The 15,725-nt window shown below is 36.4% G+C and overlaps 1 protein-coding gene across 1 annotated transcript in view; it reads left to right on the forward strand.

Annotated features, from left to right (window-relative positions):
- Window positions 1–15,725, forward strand: part of CDH12 (cadherin 12) — a 223,519-nt gene that overhangs the window by 60,860 nt on the left and 146,934 nt on the right. Inside the window, exon 2 of the mRNA XM_039714778.1 lies at window positions 5,756–6,171. Within this exon, the coding sequence (XP_039570712.1) occupies window positions 5,941–6,171 (231 nt within the window). The 5' untranslated portion in view covers window positions 5,756–5,940. The remainder of the gene's footprint in view (window positions 1–5,755; window positions 6,172–15,725) is intronic.

The following is a 15,725-nucleotide window of genomic DNA, read 5'->3' on the forward strand; positions in this document are numbered from 1 at the left end:
CACACAGAGTAAAGGCCTTTTCTGTTTCTCACACCAACCCACCAGCACACATGTGGGGATGCACAGGAATCTGGCAGGGGACACAGCCAGGACAGCTGATCCCAAAAGACCAAAGAAATGTTCCATAACATATGGAGTCATGCACAGCAATAAATTAGGGGGAAGGTTGGGAGCTGCTGCTTGGGGACTGGCTGAGCATTGATTCACTGGTGGTGCCCAATTATTTTCATTTGTATTTATTGGTGTTTATTTCTCTCACTCAGTTATTTTACTTTTCAGAGCAATATTATTATTATTGTTATTAATATTATTAATATTTTAATGATATTTCAGTTATTAAACTGTTCTTATCTGAACTCTCAAGTTTTCCCACTTTTATTCATCCAGTTCTCTTACCTCAGCCTCCTGTCTGAGGGAGTGAGTGAGCAGCTGTGTGGTGCTTGGTTGCTGACAGATGTTAAACTAGGACAGTTTATACAGGTTATTGAATCTCACACAAAGGGAGATAAAGGGATAACTGGTTTGGATGATGTTAAGACTCCAGCAGGTAGAAACACTGATATTTTTTCCCCATGGCAGTTACCTGGCATGGATTCCAGATGTTATTCTTGCCAAGTTGTTATAGTAGCTGCAGAGGTGGGACCTGCTTAATCTGTTGAAAGTTTTCTAACTTGTAGGATGGACAGATTGACAAATTAAAGTCTTTGCTAGTTTGTGGTTTGTAATCTGTTTAATTGTAATCTCCCTCTTAACCCCTCTTTTGATATTATCAAGTAGTTCCCGTGCTAACTGAAAAGACCAGGTAGAAAAAGGAATAATTACTTTCATTTACAAGGTATCTAGATAGGTTGTGAAGCTCAGGAAAGTCAAACTCAGAAAGAAATGTGGTAATTTAGAGTCTAATCTAATGGGATTTGTTTAATTAAATGACATTGAGGATATCCACCTAAGTGATTTGTTTAAACTCAGAGAAAGATTTACCATATTGCTTTTACCTATTCTTTAACCAGAAGATGTATAATCTCAAATATTTTAGTAGTTAATTTTAATAGATACCAAAAGCATGGACTTGTTTTTTCTGCTGTTTTCTTTTTTTCTTATTCCAAGATATCGCAGAGAAACAAGATTACATGGTCAGCTAATACAGCATATTCATAGTTATAGATGTCATCTGGCTTTCCTGCTGGTGGGATCAACCATCTTACAGTATCGCCAAGCTTTTTCAAACCTCTTTATGGGTAGGAAGATGGTTGCTCTACATTAGCTCTTATTTCACGTGAGCTAAAGCATTCTCTGTGCTGATAGATTTATGGTAAAGGTGGCTGCAGAAATGTTCCCACCATCAGTGCATAATGGATACTTTGTCAGTAAGCAATTTGCCTCCATTCATGGAGGTTCAATTACCAGCCTTGCTGGACTGGTGACAGTTTCGAGTGCATCATGGAGCTTTAGTGTTTTCTGCTTGTCTGGGTGTGACAGTAGTGCATCTGTAGTCTGATCCAAGTAGATACATTGTACAGGTCTGCACCGATTTTGGCTGGGATGGAATGAATTTTCTTCATAATAGTCAGTATGGGGCTGTGTTCTGAATTTTCCTGAAAATCTCCTGAAAAAAAACACCAGAGTAGATAGCATGGGGTTGTTTTAGCTATTGTTGAGCAGTTCTTATGTATTCAAAGCCTTTTCTGCACGTCACCCCAGCTCACCAGTGTGTGCGTGAGCAAGAAGTTGGGAGGGGAGACAGTCAGGACAGCTGATCCTGATTCCTTCCTGACTGAAGGAATATTCCAGACCATATGGCATCATGGACAGCATATAGAGCTGGGGGGCGGGGGAGAAGAAGAAGAAAAGTTATAATGTTTGGAATGATGGCATTTGTCTTCCCAAGACGCCACTATGTATTATGGAGCTCTGCTTTCCCGAAAAAGACTGAAAATCTGCCTGCCAATGGGAAATGAGTAAATAAACGTATTTACTTTCCTTGCATTTGCAGCATTTGCTTTATTTATTAAACTCTTTTTAGTTCAACCCATGAGTTTCCTCACTTTTATCTTTTTGATTCTCTTCTTCACTGGGTGTAGGTGAATGAGCAGCTGGGTGGGGCTGAGTTGCTGTCTGGGATTAAACCATACCACTATGTATTATGGAGCTCTGCTTTCCTGAAAAAGATTGAAAATCTGCCTGGCAATGGGAAATGAGTAAATAATCTTATTTCCTTTCCTTGCATTTGCAGCTTTTGCTTTATCTATTAAACTTTTTAGTTCAACCCATGCGTTTCCTCACTTTTTTCTTTTTGATTCTCTTCTTCACTGGGTGTGGGTGAATGAGCAGCTGGGTGGGGCTGAGTTGCTGGCTGGGATTAAACTATGACAAGATCAAAGATCATTTAAAGTTTCTTTTCAAATACTTCTCTACATGAGGCCTTATGTGCGTACTAGTGATTGCAGAGAATCTGTGGCTGTTGTCTCAACAAGGGACAACCTTTGCCAAGCTTGGTGAGGTGATTTGCGCCTGCTGTACCATTGATTAAGGGTTGTTGCAGCAGAAATGGCATGCATCAATTTTGTATTCCAAAAGCATTTCATTGCTCAGACTCTTTAGATTAATGGCAGTATAGTCCAGGTCAGAATCAAAATTCTTGCAGGAGCACCATTTATATCATTTTTACCATGTATTTTGTTATTCCCAATAAATAATTTTAGTAGTGATATTTTATTCATCATTTGCATTTCATGAGTTTCTAAGCCTGTAGTTTGGGGGACACAGTAAATATGATCAAGATTTCATAATAATTGTGTATTAACATACTGTCCATGCTTGCTGTTGGGTCACTTATTTCCCTTCATCAAACTGGGGAAATGAATAAATGTAATCACAGGTTATAAAAGCAAATGTGGGACTAAATTCATACAGGGTATCACTTTGAAGCTCTCTTTAGGGGTTAATTAGATCATTCATAATGGTACTTAAATTCTTACAAGATAGTTTGAAGAAATGAGTAGCAACAGCTCATATTGAAAAAACCCCAAGATCTAAGAAAAATCTGACCATCTGTACTTCTCTAATATATAGGAAAGAGATGTAATGAGGGTGCATGTCTGTTCACAACTCTCTCATTGGATATTTCTTTATGAGCATCACTGGAAATAATGCCATAAAAATTTAAGAAAATATAGTGCCTTCATTATGGTCAATTGTTCTGACAAATCCTTGTCTCCTAGTTGCCTTAGTAGTTTTCTGATCAGAGGTACATAAGGTATCAATGAATATTTGACAATAGAAAAGCACTAGGATGGGTTTTGACATAGTTTAAAAAGAAAATGCAAAACAACAAGCACAGACTAAAAGAAAAAAAAAGATATATATTAGCCTTTGAATTCCTGTACAAGTTCCAGCGGTGCTATAAAACAAATTCTATCAGAAAAAGCCTCCTGCAAAGCCAGCAATGAAATTATGGGGAAGAAGAAGCTATTGGGGAAGAACCTTCTGCCTCAGTTTCCTATGGCACAAATGTTACAGAATAGCAAGCTGGAGTGATTCTTTCAAGTGACAAAGTATGAGAGTCTCAATTATTTGCCTTGTTGAGGTTTAAATTTAAAAAATAAAATAAAAAAAAAGAATAAAAATTGAAAGTAATTCTTCACATTGAACTCTTTTGCTGCTGATGAGGGCATCTGTGCTACAATCCTGTACTGCAACATCCATTAGCCTCCCATTTTTTCTCTGACCCTCCCATTCATCATCTTTTGAAGCTGTAGGAAATGAAGAAAGCACTGGCATTGCTCTTTCCTGACTCTGCAGTAGGCGTTCTGGGAGGCTGTCTGGGAGACCAATGGAGAAGGGGTTAAAGTGCTCTGTGTCTTGCACTTGGTTACTAACCTTCCAGCCAAGGGGGAATTGCTCTCCTTTCATTGAAGTCTTTCAATCTCTTTGCATTACTTTTGGTGCTGTATAACATTTTAAAAGCTCCCTGACTGACAGACATGGCCGGAGGCAGAGCTCTGCTGGGAGAACTGCAATGTACAGAGTCTTCTCAGCAAAGAGAAGTGGAATGGCAATTAAATTGACTACAACATGATTTTGGCATTTCTGAAGCAGTACAGTACTTTTTTTTAAATATATTTGTTTCTACCTCCCATCTGTGTCTGGGCAATTCAAACATTTCTGAAGCAGTACAGACTATCCCACCCCTTTTTTTTAATATATTTGTTTCTACCTCCCATCTGTGTCTGGGCAATTCAAAAGGATATGTTGAGTTGGTTTTATTTTTTGCTATGTTTCATGATTACTATGATTTTGCTGTAAAAACGAGGCATGCACTCTGCAGCCATGGATCAGGGGAGGCAAAAAAGTTTGGAAATCTTGGAACTGAATTATGGATCAACACAGTCTGAACGTGATGTTATATACCACTGAATGCATTAAAAAAAGCAGCAGAAAACCACATATGAACTGTTCAGTGAAAAATAAATTCATACCAAATATATTGAATGCAACAGATCTCTGCTGTTAGGTCGTGTCTTAATGTTCCTGTGCTGGAATAAGTCCATAGACTGCAAATGATTGTGCAAGTAAGAAGTTTTTACTCATTGCAGAAAATATTATTTTGCTGTAGATGAAAAACATTGAAATGTTTGAACATAAATTAGAAAAACTTTTATTTAAATGATGCTGAGCAGATGGGAGTTCTTTCCTCATCTTTTATCATTTCTGAAGGTAGAATTAAAACACTCAGTAGATACCTTTCACCAGGTTTTTTACTTTCTTTTTTTATTATCTTCTCTATTTTATTAGCCTATTATTTAAAGGCTAAAATGTAGCCTTTCATATCTGAACAGGAAGTCTCACCCTAAATTTAGCATAGGAAATAGTTATTCTTCTAGGATGTTTATTTTTATTTTTTTCTTTTTTAAGACTTGTTAAATTTTCCAGATTGCTGATTATAAATTCTTTCTCTTTAAACACATCAGCATGTACCCAACAAATAAGAATTTCTATGCTATTTATTGTTATGGATCGTAAAATATTATTCATAAGGAAAATATAACCGTTGGCAGTATTTGAAAAGGAAAAATGTATATGGTTAAGTAATTTATTATTCTTCTTTTTTGAGGTCCATATCATGTCATTGCTTTTTAAGCAGAACTCTATTGATTTCCTAGAAACCTATGCTTAAAAATCAATGACACAATATGACCCTAACAAAGTGGTGAACATAGCACTATAAATTGTATTTTTTTTTAAATGTAAAATGCATCTAACTTAAGTCCTATAGGTAGCTATTTTTTATATTCATGGCAACCAGCACACTGTAGAGAAGACTTCAAGAAGCTTTTTGTGGCAGAGAAATTGAGCAAAGGGTCCTGCTCTGCACAGTAGGGTGAAAGAGTGGATCCCCTGTTCTTCAGTATTTCATTTGTAAAACTTTTTTGAGGAAAAGATTGTCGAGTAAAATTTGAGTAAAACTAAAATAAAACAGAGTAAACATTTTTAATATCACTGGTGGGAAACAGGTTTGTTTGATACCTGATCCTAAAACAAATACTACAGGTAATGCTAAGCAGAGCAAGAGTGAGGTCATAACTACACAATGTTCTAGAGCAGCTCAGTGCTACAATGAAAATAGCTATCTCTTTTAAACTGTGATTCTTAATATTTTTCTCTGTCTCTAGAAACTAACTAGGTGTGAAAATTTTGATGAATGCTTCAGTGTAATCCTATGTAATTTGATGTTGCATGTAAATCTCTTTTATAGGTCCCTATAGATGGAATTTATTGCGGCAAATACCTTGTCATCAGAAGGATTAATGCCTGCATTAGCATTTCTGCAATAAAATCAGAAGCTAAGCGGTGAAGGCCACAGACACCTCAAACCTGGATTCCTCTGCTCAGCATTAAGTGCTGGAATTTTTATTACTTGTGGTAGAGAAGCCATTGCCAATGCTCACAAGGAACTGCTTATCCCTGCTTCTCTTGGTCCTGTTTGATGGAGGTCTCCTAACACCACTGCATTCACAAGCACAAGAGATTTTAGAAGCACAGCCAAGAGAAAATGTTGTTCCAGTGCCAGGGAGGAGATCATCTGCCCAGCGAGTTAAACGAGGCTGGGTGTGGAATCAATTTTTTGTGCTGGAGGAGTACATGGGCTCTGAACCTCAGTATGTGGGAAAGGTAATTTTTACTATTTCTTTGAAAGTTCAAATGATACAGAGAAGTAGTATAATTGTGCACCTGTTTCTGGTGGGACAGGACAAATCTTCAACTGGCAGTAGTTCCCTCTGCTCATAGCTTTTACCATCCAGCATTTCCTGTAGTCACTATATGCTTTCTGTCTTTGCATGTTTGTCTTATTTCCCTGTTCTTGCTTTTTATATTAAACAAAAACAACACCAGCAACAATAATAAAACAAACAAAATAAGAGAATTCTGATGTAAGTCTGTATCTTACAACTAATTTTAATTGAGACTACTATGGTAGCATATTTGATTTTTAGAAACAAACATTGTTCTGATGTCAAGAGATAAGATATAAACTTAAACCTCAAGCTCAGAATGAACAGTCATTCCTGTGATTGATATGGTTATTCCAAGTGTGTTTTCAGCTAATGAAGATGCATCCTTTTTGGTCTGTTGTCTTATGTCTCAGAACTATTTGCTTTTATTTCTGATTGTTCAGATTGTTTTCAAGTATTTCTAATATATTTTATTGCTTCATAATTCAAAGTCCTGCACTAGAGCTTTTATACTCTGTATAGACAAGCACAATCATACCTGGTGAGAATTTTTGCAATTCCCTCTCTCATCATATGTCCACTGTTTCTGTAAGACAGCATAAGTGATTGACAGAAAACTGTTTGAGGGGTGTGGGGGTGGTGAATTTAAACAACAGAGTTTTCAGATAGGAAAGCTGAAAAGGACACCAGAAGAAAATCTTAGCAGAGTGTCTAATTGGATGTTGTGTATAATTTTCAGTTTAAGTAAAGGACTTTATTCAGTGAAAATAAAAAGTCAGGAATTTGTTTCCTGGGTCCCCAAATGCCACTTCCCTAGACAGCAAGGTTTCAAATTCACCTACTGTAAAAATGAATCATCATGCTTCAGTTTTTATTTTAATACCATTGTGAATTTTTTTTTTGTGTACAAGGGGAAATATTTTTTTTTCCTAAATATAAATAAATCAACTGAAAATTAATGTTTCCTCCACCCTTCCAGAAAACTCCAGAAAACTATTCTGAGGATGTATGAATAAAACAGCAGATTATTTAGCACAGCAGCCAAAAATGTATTTGGATATTGCATGTGAAGACATTCGTGTTAAGCCCTAAAATGTATTAATCAAAGCAATTTGCAAAGCAGTGTGTTAGTATCCCAAAGTTAATACAATGAGCTTGCTATAAGTCTGAAGAAAGGGGGACCATATAATGGAAAAAATCATATTTGTGATACCCAGTTGATACCAGTTACACTTTCTCTGAGACATATCTCTTCTGGCACCTTGCTGAAGATGCCAACAAGGACTCTCATCACATTTGGTGCTGTAGCACAGGCAATGTGATTGCTGTGCCTTTAATGTCAAAAGACAGAGATATTACTGATGAAATCATTTTGAACCATAATCACTATGTTTTCATTAGACTTTATTCCTTTGTGAAAGTTTTTCTTGGTAGTCATGTAGGGTCAGTTCTAAACTGCCAAAAAATTGGTAATTTTGCACAAAATGGACTGTTATCAATGTACTGATGAATCAGATTCTTCCTTTGTCCTGTTTTTGCTCCACTGACATTAAGTTTATAAGCAACTTTAGTACTAATGGAATATTTTCATTAAGACTAACACTTATTACAGATTTACCTGGAATATTTTTATTCCTTAAGACTTTTTAAGACTCTTAAGACTGTTACAAATTGTGCGACACTTTTCAAGTATGTGGAAGGTCAAAAATTAAACCCCTTTTTATAGAATAAAGCAAAAATTAAAAATTAATAAATTTTTAAATTAATAAAGCAAAAAATTAATAAATTCATAAAGCAAAAAAAATTAAACCCTTAAACCCCTTTTTATAGAATAAAGCAATTAATTCTAGGTTAATACTTTCTTTAAAAACGTTTATTTTGATGTTTATCACAACTTGTTTTATCTATATTAACTATTTGCTTTACTATATCTGAAAAAAACCAACAAACCCTGCCAGTCTTTGTATGTCATCTTTGCAGAATCTCTTACAAAAAAACCCCAGAAGACAAACAAATAAACAAAACCAAGCTGGAGATGTTGGTGTTTTCCCCTTATTTTCCACAAAGCTCTCAATGCAGGTATAACACTGAAAGAGAGAAGTTCCTTAGAGAAATTGTGCTTTTAAATCCAGATAGCAAAAGCCAAGGTTCATATAAACTCAAACCATTGTCAGCATACTAAAATACATCCAACAGTCACTCATCGGTATCTTTAGATCATATGCAATTTTTTTAAATCACGTACAATTTTTAAGATGTTAAATGCAGTTGAGATCTGGAGTGATTGCAGAACTAGATCTGCAGAATCAAATGATTCACCAAAATTACATGTTTATTCCAAAAGCACATATTTTCAATTTAATTATTTTTATAATGCTACTGTTATATATTTTAAAGTAGCAATAAGTACATTATAAAGTGTAGGATATTTCATGTGACCTGAAATCACAAGGATTTTATCTTCTTCTAGCCATGACATCAGGACACCTGTGCATAGACATTTATATTATTATGTCACAGTAATTCATAAATGGGATTTTAATGTATCTATTCAATCAGCTAACAGTTTCACTAAACAGTTGAGAGTGACTAGCTAATATTGCAAACCTTCTGTAAGACAATACAGATTTACAGAAATAATGTCTTCTATTATTGGCCAGTGCATGTAATTCCTTTCATATATGTTTTTAGACAACTATCTCAAGAAGTGTCAGGTTGCAAATCAAAATATAGTTTACAAACTGGTGGGGATTAGTCTAGCTTACAGGTGGTGATTTTAAAATTGTTCTTGAAGCTTACACATTAAAGCATTTGACCTGATTATTAAAGTTTGGGAATCTGCTTGTGTAATCAAGAAGAATTAAAATCCATCAGATTGTTAACAGAAGATAACCATCTTTGCTCAACATTCATTATGCAGATCCAGTCTAAAAAGTAAAATTAGAGTATGTTATTACCCATGAAACCCATGAAAATGGACAGGGTGCTGGGAGTAAAATAAGGCTTGCCCATTTGCTATGCAGTGCTTTACTTGCCTGGTATTGTGAAACTCCAGAAAGTCAGGCAAAAACAGCACGTGCAGATGAAGACGAAAAGTTCATGCCTTGTTTTTTGTGCAAAAGCACAGGTCCCAGTGAATGGTGACAGAAATCATCAAAGGATCAAGTGCTACAAGTTCCAGCACAATTTACACCCACAAACAAGGCAGCAGTTTTAATTACCCTTATGCAAAGATGGCTGAAGGGGATGCAGCCCCACCAGGACACTACAAATATGTCTGTAACCTTTCTTTATTGCTGTGTTTCAACAGTGACATGCAGAAGCAGCAAAATAAACTGAAAGTTCAAGAGAACAACATGGTCAAAATAATACTAACAAAGGTTTTTGATGTGCTGCATGTGGCATCTTCCCTTTATATGTGTCTTTGCATTCCTAGTGTGCAAGTGTGCATCACATCTTTTTTGTATTGCACACCTGCACAATTTCTTCCAGTGAGAATTTTTTTGCTGTTTGTCCTCAAGTTTGCAGAGACAGGCATACGAATGCAGATGGTGCATAGGAAAAGTTTGCAAAGTCCTCTTCAGTGTGGTGGCCATTTCTCTTCCATTTTCCAGTGTAGCAAAAAAAACCAACCAACCAACCAACCAACCAACCAACCAACCAACCAACCAAAAAAAAAAAAAAAAAAACCAACCAAAAAAACCCCAACACCCCCCAACTAAACAAACAAGAAAACCCAACAAAAATCCCAGAACCTCAGCTTACCAGATTTTTTTCTGCCAATTAATAACCTATGTTTTACAAGTTTGTTGTTTAAACCTCTGACACAATAATGCATGCTCACATACAAACTACTACAGATATTTTTTGTTAAGAAAAGAATGCTGAAAAATTTAATATTCATGACTGTTCTGTGGCAGTACAGGGTAATGTAACAATATGGTATTTTTCATCTGACTCTGTCCTGAACAAGCCTCGTCATCTTCAAAGGCTTGCCCATGTATCAAGGCAGAAAGAGTGTGGATTTGGAAGAAGCAGAGCTCTATATCTTTGACCAGAACAGCATGTTTTTTTCAAAACCTTATCATTTATTCTCTGCATCTGAAATATGAGTATAGAATTTATTTATGAATTTTTAGTGGATAATTTTTAATATGATGGAATTAATGTTGGCCACCTTCCATTAGGCTTAAATCAACATGTACTTCTGAATATATGTTCTCTTTTTACAGTTATTTTCCCTCTTGGGTGAGTGCCTGTATGACAGGGCAGTCTGTAAAGGAAATTATGCACTGCTTTTTTAAAATCTGTTCAGACAAACAATTTTACAGAGCAGTGGCTATCATTTTGGCATTAAGCAAAACTCATAAGCACTGAGTTAACTTGAAAGAAAAAATAAAATTTAAGGAAAAGAAATACATGCAATGAATTTGAAAGCTACTGCCCTGTGGGATCTCAGTACATCACTCCAGATGTCCAGAGCTACCGAGACAACCCTTGGGGGGCTCGGAGGTCCTAGAATGTTGACAAAACTACCTGGTGGCTTGACTGTGATTCTTCTAAAGAAATGACTCCTAAAAGTGAAGAAATGAGAGAACTTCAAGTTTGAATAGTGAAAGGATGATATCCACTAAGTAAAACTTAAATTATAATGCACTGTACAGGGGGGTTTAGAATTCTGTACATGGGGGTCAGGAGTCCCAAGATGGAGGGATTTGGGCGTGCCCTGTCCTTCTTCTTTCTTCTCCTTGGCATTCATGTTCAAGATGATGTTGGCATGTGTGGATTGGTTCATAGTGAAGGTGCACTTGCCAACAAGGGCGAAAAGTATTAGAAATAGAAAGTAAATATCTAATACGTAGTTTTCACTATAAAAGAGACAACCGCCCCGTGGGCGGGGGAGAGTGCCCTTGGCTGTCTTGCTGATCAGACCTCGGCTAGACAGACAAAAAAACTTTGTAAATAAGAAACAATAAACACAACTAAAAACCAAAAGCAAGAGTCCAGACTCCTTCTTTGAAAGCGTGGCCTGTCCAAAACCGCCTTTTCCCGTGCTGGGGCGGAGAAAAGTAACAGCCAACCCCGGCACTGCCCTTTGAAGGAAAAAACCCCACTTAAATCTATTCATAAATGTACCCTGATTAAACTCATCTTTTAAAAAATTGTATTTACACTAGATTTCTAATATGATCACAATAATATTTCATTTAAAGTTGTCAAAAGTGTTTTTTATAATTTCTTAGATTCTATTCCAGCAAATGAAGTAACAATATTAGAGATAGCTGTATATTATTTCCATTAGACATTTGCACAGTGCCATCATCAAGGCGATGAAAATTGTTTCAGGGACTGCTGCTAGTAATGTATTAATTGACTCCCAAGATGCAGGACATCACAGTTACTCATTCTGTATGATTTTGATATGAAAGATATGCTATGTATAAGAATGAGCTTGTTCAGTACATCGAACATATACTCACCTCTGTCTGCTGACATCAAAGTGAAATCTTGTTGGGCCTTAGTGGTCTTTAGATATAATTTAAAGAGCAATCAGGCATGATCACATTAACCTGGCTTACTAAATTGGCTTACAGAGTTTATGCTGCGCACATATTCAAGCAAAAGCACTGTCACAATTTATTACAGACAAGGAAATTGATGAGGAGAAATGAAATGGTAAAAAATGGTGTAAGAGGAATCAGAGCTGGTATGAGAATTCTGGATTTCTTTTCTTGCTCTGTTGAGCTGAGACCTTTGTCTCTTCTACTTATGTCTTTCTGGTGAAAAAAAGTGATGACTTTAAAAGCTTTGCATCCTGTATATTGCATAGGGTATGTGAGACACAAAGTAATTTTGACAGTTGCACATGAAAGTGTGAGAAGGAAATGGAACCATGGAAAAACAAAACCCCCATGAGCAAGTCAGACCTGCATTTAATGTTTACTCCTGAAAGCTAACCTTTTTACAAGGTGTACAAAGACATGCAGCAGAGATGAACAACTTGCAACAGAGTGTTTATTATTGATCTAGAGGCTTCACTTTGTTTATTGATTTGCTTAGGTAGCTCATAGCAGGTAAATTAGGAGTGTAGTAGTAGTAGTAAGACCTCTTGCCTGTGGTCCTTACATTGATGAAAATTATATGAGGTTACTATTAGGAGCTAGAAAAAAAAGGAGGACTATGTTTTCACTGATTGCATGAGAGAGGAGAAAGAGTGAGCTCAGGACAAGGAGAGATCAAAATAAAAAGGAAGGATCAACGTCTTGAGCTGTCAGCCATGTTTTAGAGGATGTAAAAGGTTGAGGTTATTGTTCTGAACAGCTAAGGAGGTCACAGACTGAAACATTTCAAACTCTAAAATTTAGCAGGCTTTATTATGCAAGGATTCAGTGATCACTGTAGATGATTTAGAACCTGTGGAAATGGTCCTGTTAGCATGAATGATTGGGTCTCACAAGACCTCCAAACACAGCTGAGTGTAGGGTGCTAATGGTGCTTGCATGTTTAAAATTTGTGTTGCCAACACAGATGGAGAAATACAAATGAACTTGTAGAAATTAAACTGCTAAAGAAAAATCTTACACATATTGTAGTTTTATTTGGACTGCTTCTGTATAAATGGCTTCATCTGGGCAGAAAGTTTATTTACACAGGGAAATATGGGAAAAGATACTTTAAATAATATTTAGAAATTCTTCAAAGGACTTGAGGAGAACAGACAAACCAAAACATTGTCTCCTTCTTTAATCCAAGAAAATGTGAAGATTTTATTTTTTGTTTAAATCTAAATATGGAGCTTGGCTGAGAATTTGTGATTCACCTGGTAGACATATTGTTGTTGATAGATCAGACATGGGCATGTATTCTGTATGTCAGCAACACAAGCTGAATTTATAATTAGTGAAACATTAGACCATCAATTAAAAATCTGCTGGGATCATGAAACCTTTCTGGAAAAGCATCAGAATGACAAGTAATAAATTAAATAGCATTTGCCAGACAGCGAAACTGGGCAAGTATTAAATACCTGGAGCCATTCCTCTATCTGTGTAATAATATGGAAACCAAAACAACAAGAAGGTTCAGAAATTGAATAAAATTTGTGATTGCTGCAACATGTGAGATGTTCAAAAAAAAAGAGATACCATAATGCCTCAAATGTGCTACAAAAGTATAATTTTTCATCAGGAAGACAAAAGAATTACAGAAATATTAAGGAACTGCTAAGTGACAGGAGACTAGATTAAAGCTCAGGATTTCAAATCTATGAGATGGATAATTTTTTTCACAATGTGGACTTTTTTATTTCCTTTGCTCATTGTAGAGGATGTGGATTTGGCATTTAAACAGTAATTGGAAAAAAATTAAACTGCAAATTTCAGAAATATAAATATATATAATTCTACTTAAATACTTGTCAAAATATGCATATTTATATAATTTGGATATTTATACAGTTTTCACTGAAAAGCAGAACTGTGGAGAGGAACCAGGCAGTCCTGGTCGATGGCAAGTTGAACATGAGCCAGCAGTGCCCTGGCAGCCAGGAGGGCCATGTGTGTCCTGTGGGCCATCAGGCACAGCATCACCAGCCGGGCAAGGGAAGGGATTGTCTCGGTCTGCTCTGCACTGGGGCAGCCTCAGCTCGAGTGCTGGGAGCAATTTTGGGTGCCACAATATAAGAAAGACATTAAACTATTACGGAGTATCCAAAGAAAGGCCTCAAGGATGGTGAAGGCCTTGAGCTGAAGCCGTATGAGGAGCAGCTGAGGACACTTTTCAGGTCTTTTCAGCCTGGGCAAGAGGAGACTGAGGGGAGATCCTATTGCAGTTACAACTTTCTCACGAGGCAATGAGGAGGGGCAGGCACTGATCTCTTCTCTCTGGTGACCAGTGACAGGACCCAAGGGAAAGGCCTGAGGTTGTGTCAGGAGAGGTTTAGCTTGTATATTAGGAAAAGGTTCTTCATCCAGAGGCTGTTTGGGCACAGAAACAGGCTGCCGAGGGAAGTGGATACAGCATCAGCTTGACAGAGTTCAAAGAGCTTGGACAGTGCTATCTGGCACATGCTGTGACCCTTGAATATGTTCTGTGCAGGCAAAGACTCAAAGTTCCTTGTGGGTCCCTTCCAACTCAGAATATTCTGTGATTCTGTAATTAATTTTTTTTTTCAATAAAATGCAAATATTTGAAAACACAGCATGAAAAATCACCACTGAAATTCAAAACTGAAGTATGAGCATGAAACAGAATGGAACAAAATGAAAACCTAAATTCATTTTTTCAAACAAAATTATAAATATCATAAAACAACAACCCTCCCCTAATAAACTAACAATGAAAACCCCAAAAACCCCACAAACAAGCAAACAAACAAAAAACAAAAACAAAAAAACCCTCCACAAAAAAACCTCAAAACCCCACAGCTAGAATCAATCATTTATAAAGCATGTTTCATAAGAAGAAGAAAGAATAATTTCCTATCAGCTGTCCAGCACCGACATATAGGAGAAGCTAACAAGTTAGAAGGTTATCTCATCTTCAGTCACTACAGTTAATATCCTTGTATGCAAATCATAAACAGAAATTATTGGGATTGGCAGTCTTGTCAGGTACTGACATTACATAACTTACTTTGTTATTTAGGGGCCTGTTAGTGTTTTAACAGCAGATGTCCTAAAGTGAAAACCCCCCTGTTCTTCTGAAGGTGATATATCAAACCACAATTTCTGTTATATAACACAGAAAGCAATGGACTTGGAGCAAGTATTGGTTGTATGGCAATGACCATTTCCCTCTCCCAGCAATGCTTCATGTCCCACAGGCTCTACATGTCCTGTCTCTCCTCTCCCTCTAGAGACAACCATTACCAAATCCTTCTGTCTCCCTGTACCTGATATCCACTCTGATGCAATTAGCTTACTTCTTGCATAGGATCTGTTATGTATCCTATTAAATTCTGAAGAATTAACCCAGTTAACAGCAGCTTTGAACTCCACAGCCTCTCTTCCAGTTTCAAATAGAACATGTGTACCCAAAATCTTGCTTGTATTTTCTACACGAGCTGGTGAAATGAATTGTCTTTCATAAATGAAAGACAGTTTATTTATTAGCATTTACTAGCATTTATTACATAATAATTATTTCATAAAACAGAGTAAATTGCATATTTTTCTAGCCAGGGAAAAAAAGGCAGACAACTCAACATAAAAAGTCAAAAAAGGTCTTAACAAAGAGAAGTGGAACGGGACAAGACAAAGACTGAGGACATAATAAGAATTCATAAAAATAACCAAATATTATTTAGATGCCCCAGTAGTGGAAAACAATTTTGTAACAGGAACACTATGGTATAATTTTCTCCCTGTTGTCACTTGCTTATCATTTAGTCAATCTAAATGGAGATTATAAAATCCCAAATAACCCAATAACCCTGTAGAGGCATTTACAGACTCTTAGAAAAAAGATGTTTCCAAGGGTGGAAGATGATAT

Source organism: Passer montanus, unplaced genomic scaffold (assembly GCF_014805655.1).
Source record: "Passer montanus isolate IOZ18808 unplaced genomic scaffold, ASM1480565v1 scaffold31, whole genome shotgun sequence".
In the NCBI taxonomy this organism is placed as follows: Eukaryota; Metazoa; Chordata; class Aves; order Passeriformes; family Passeridae; genus Passer; species Passer montanus.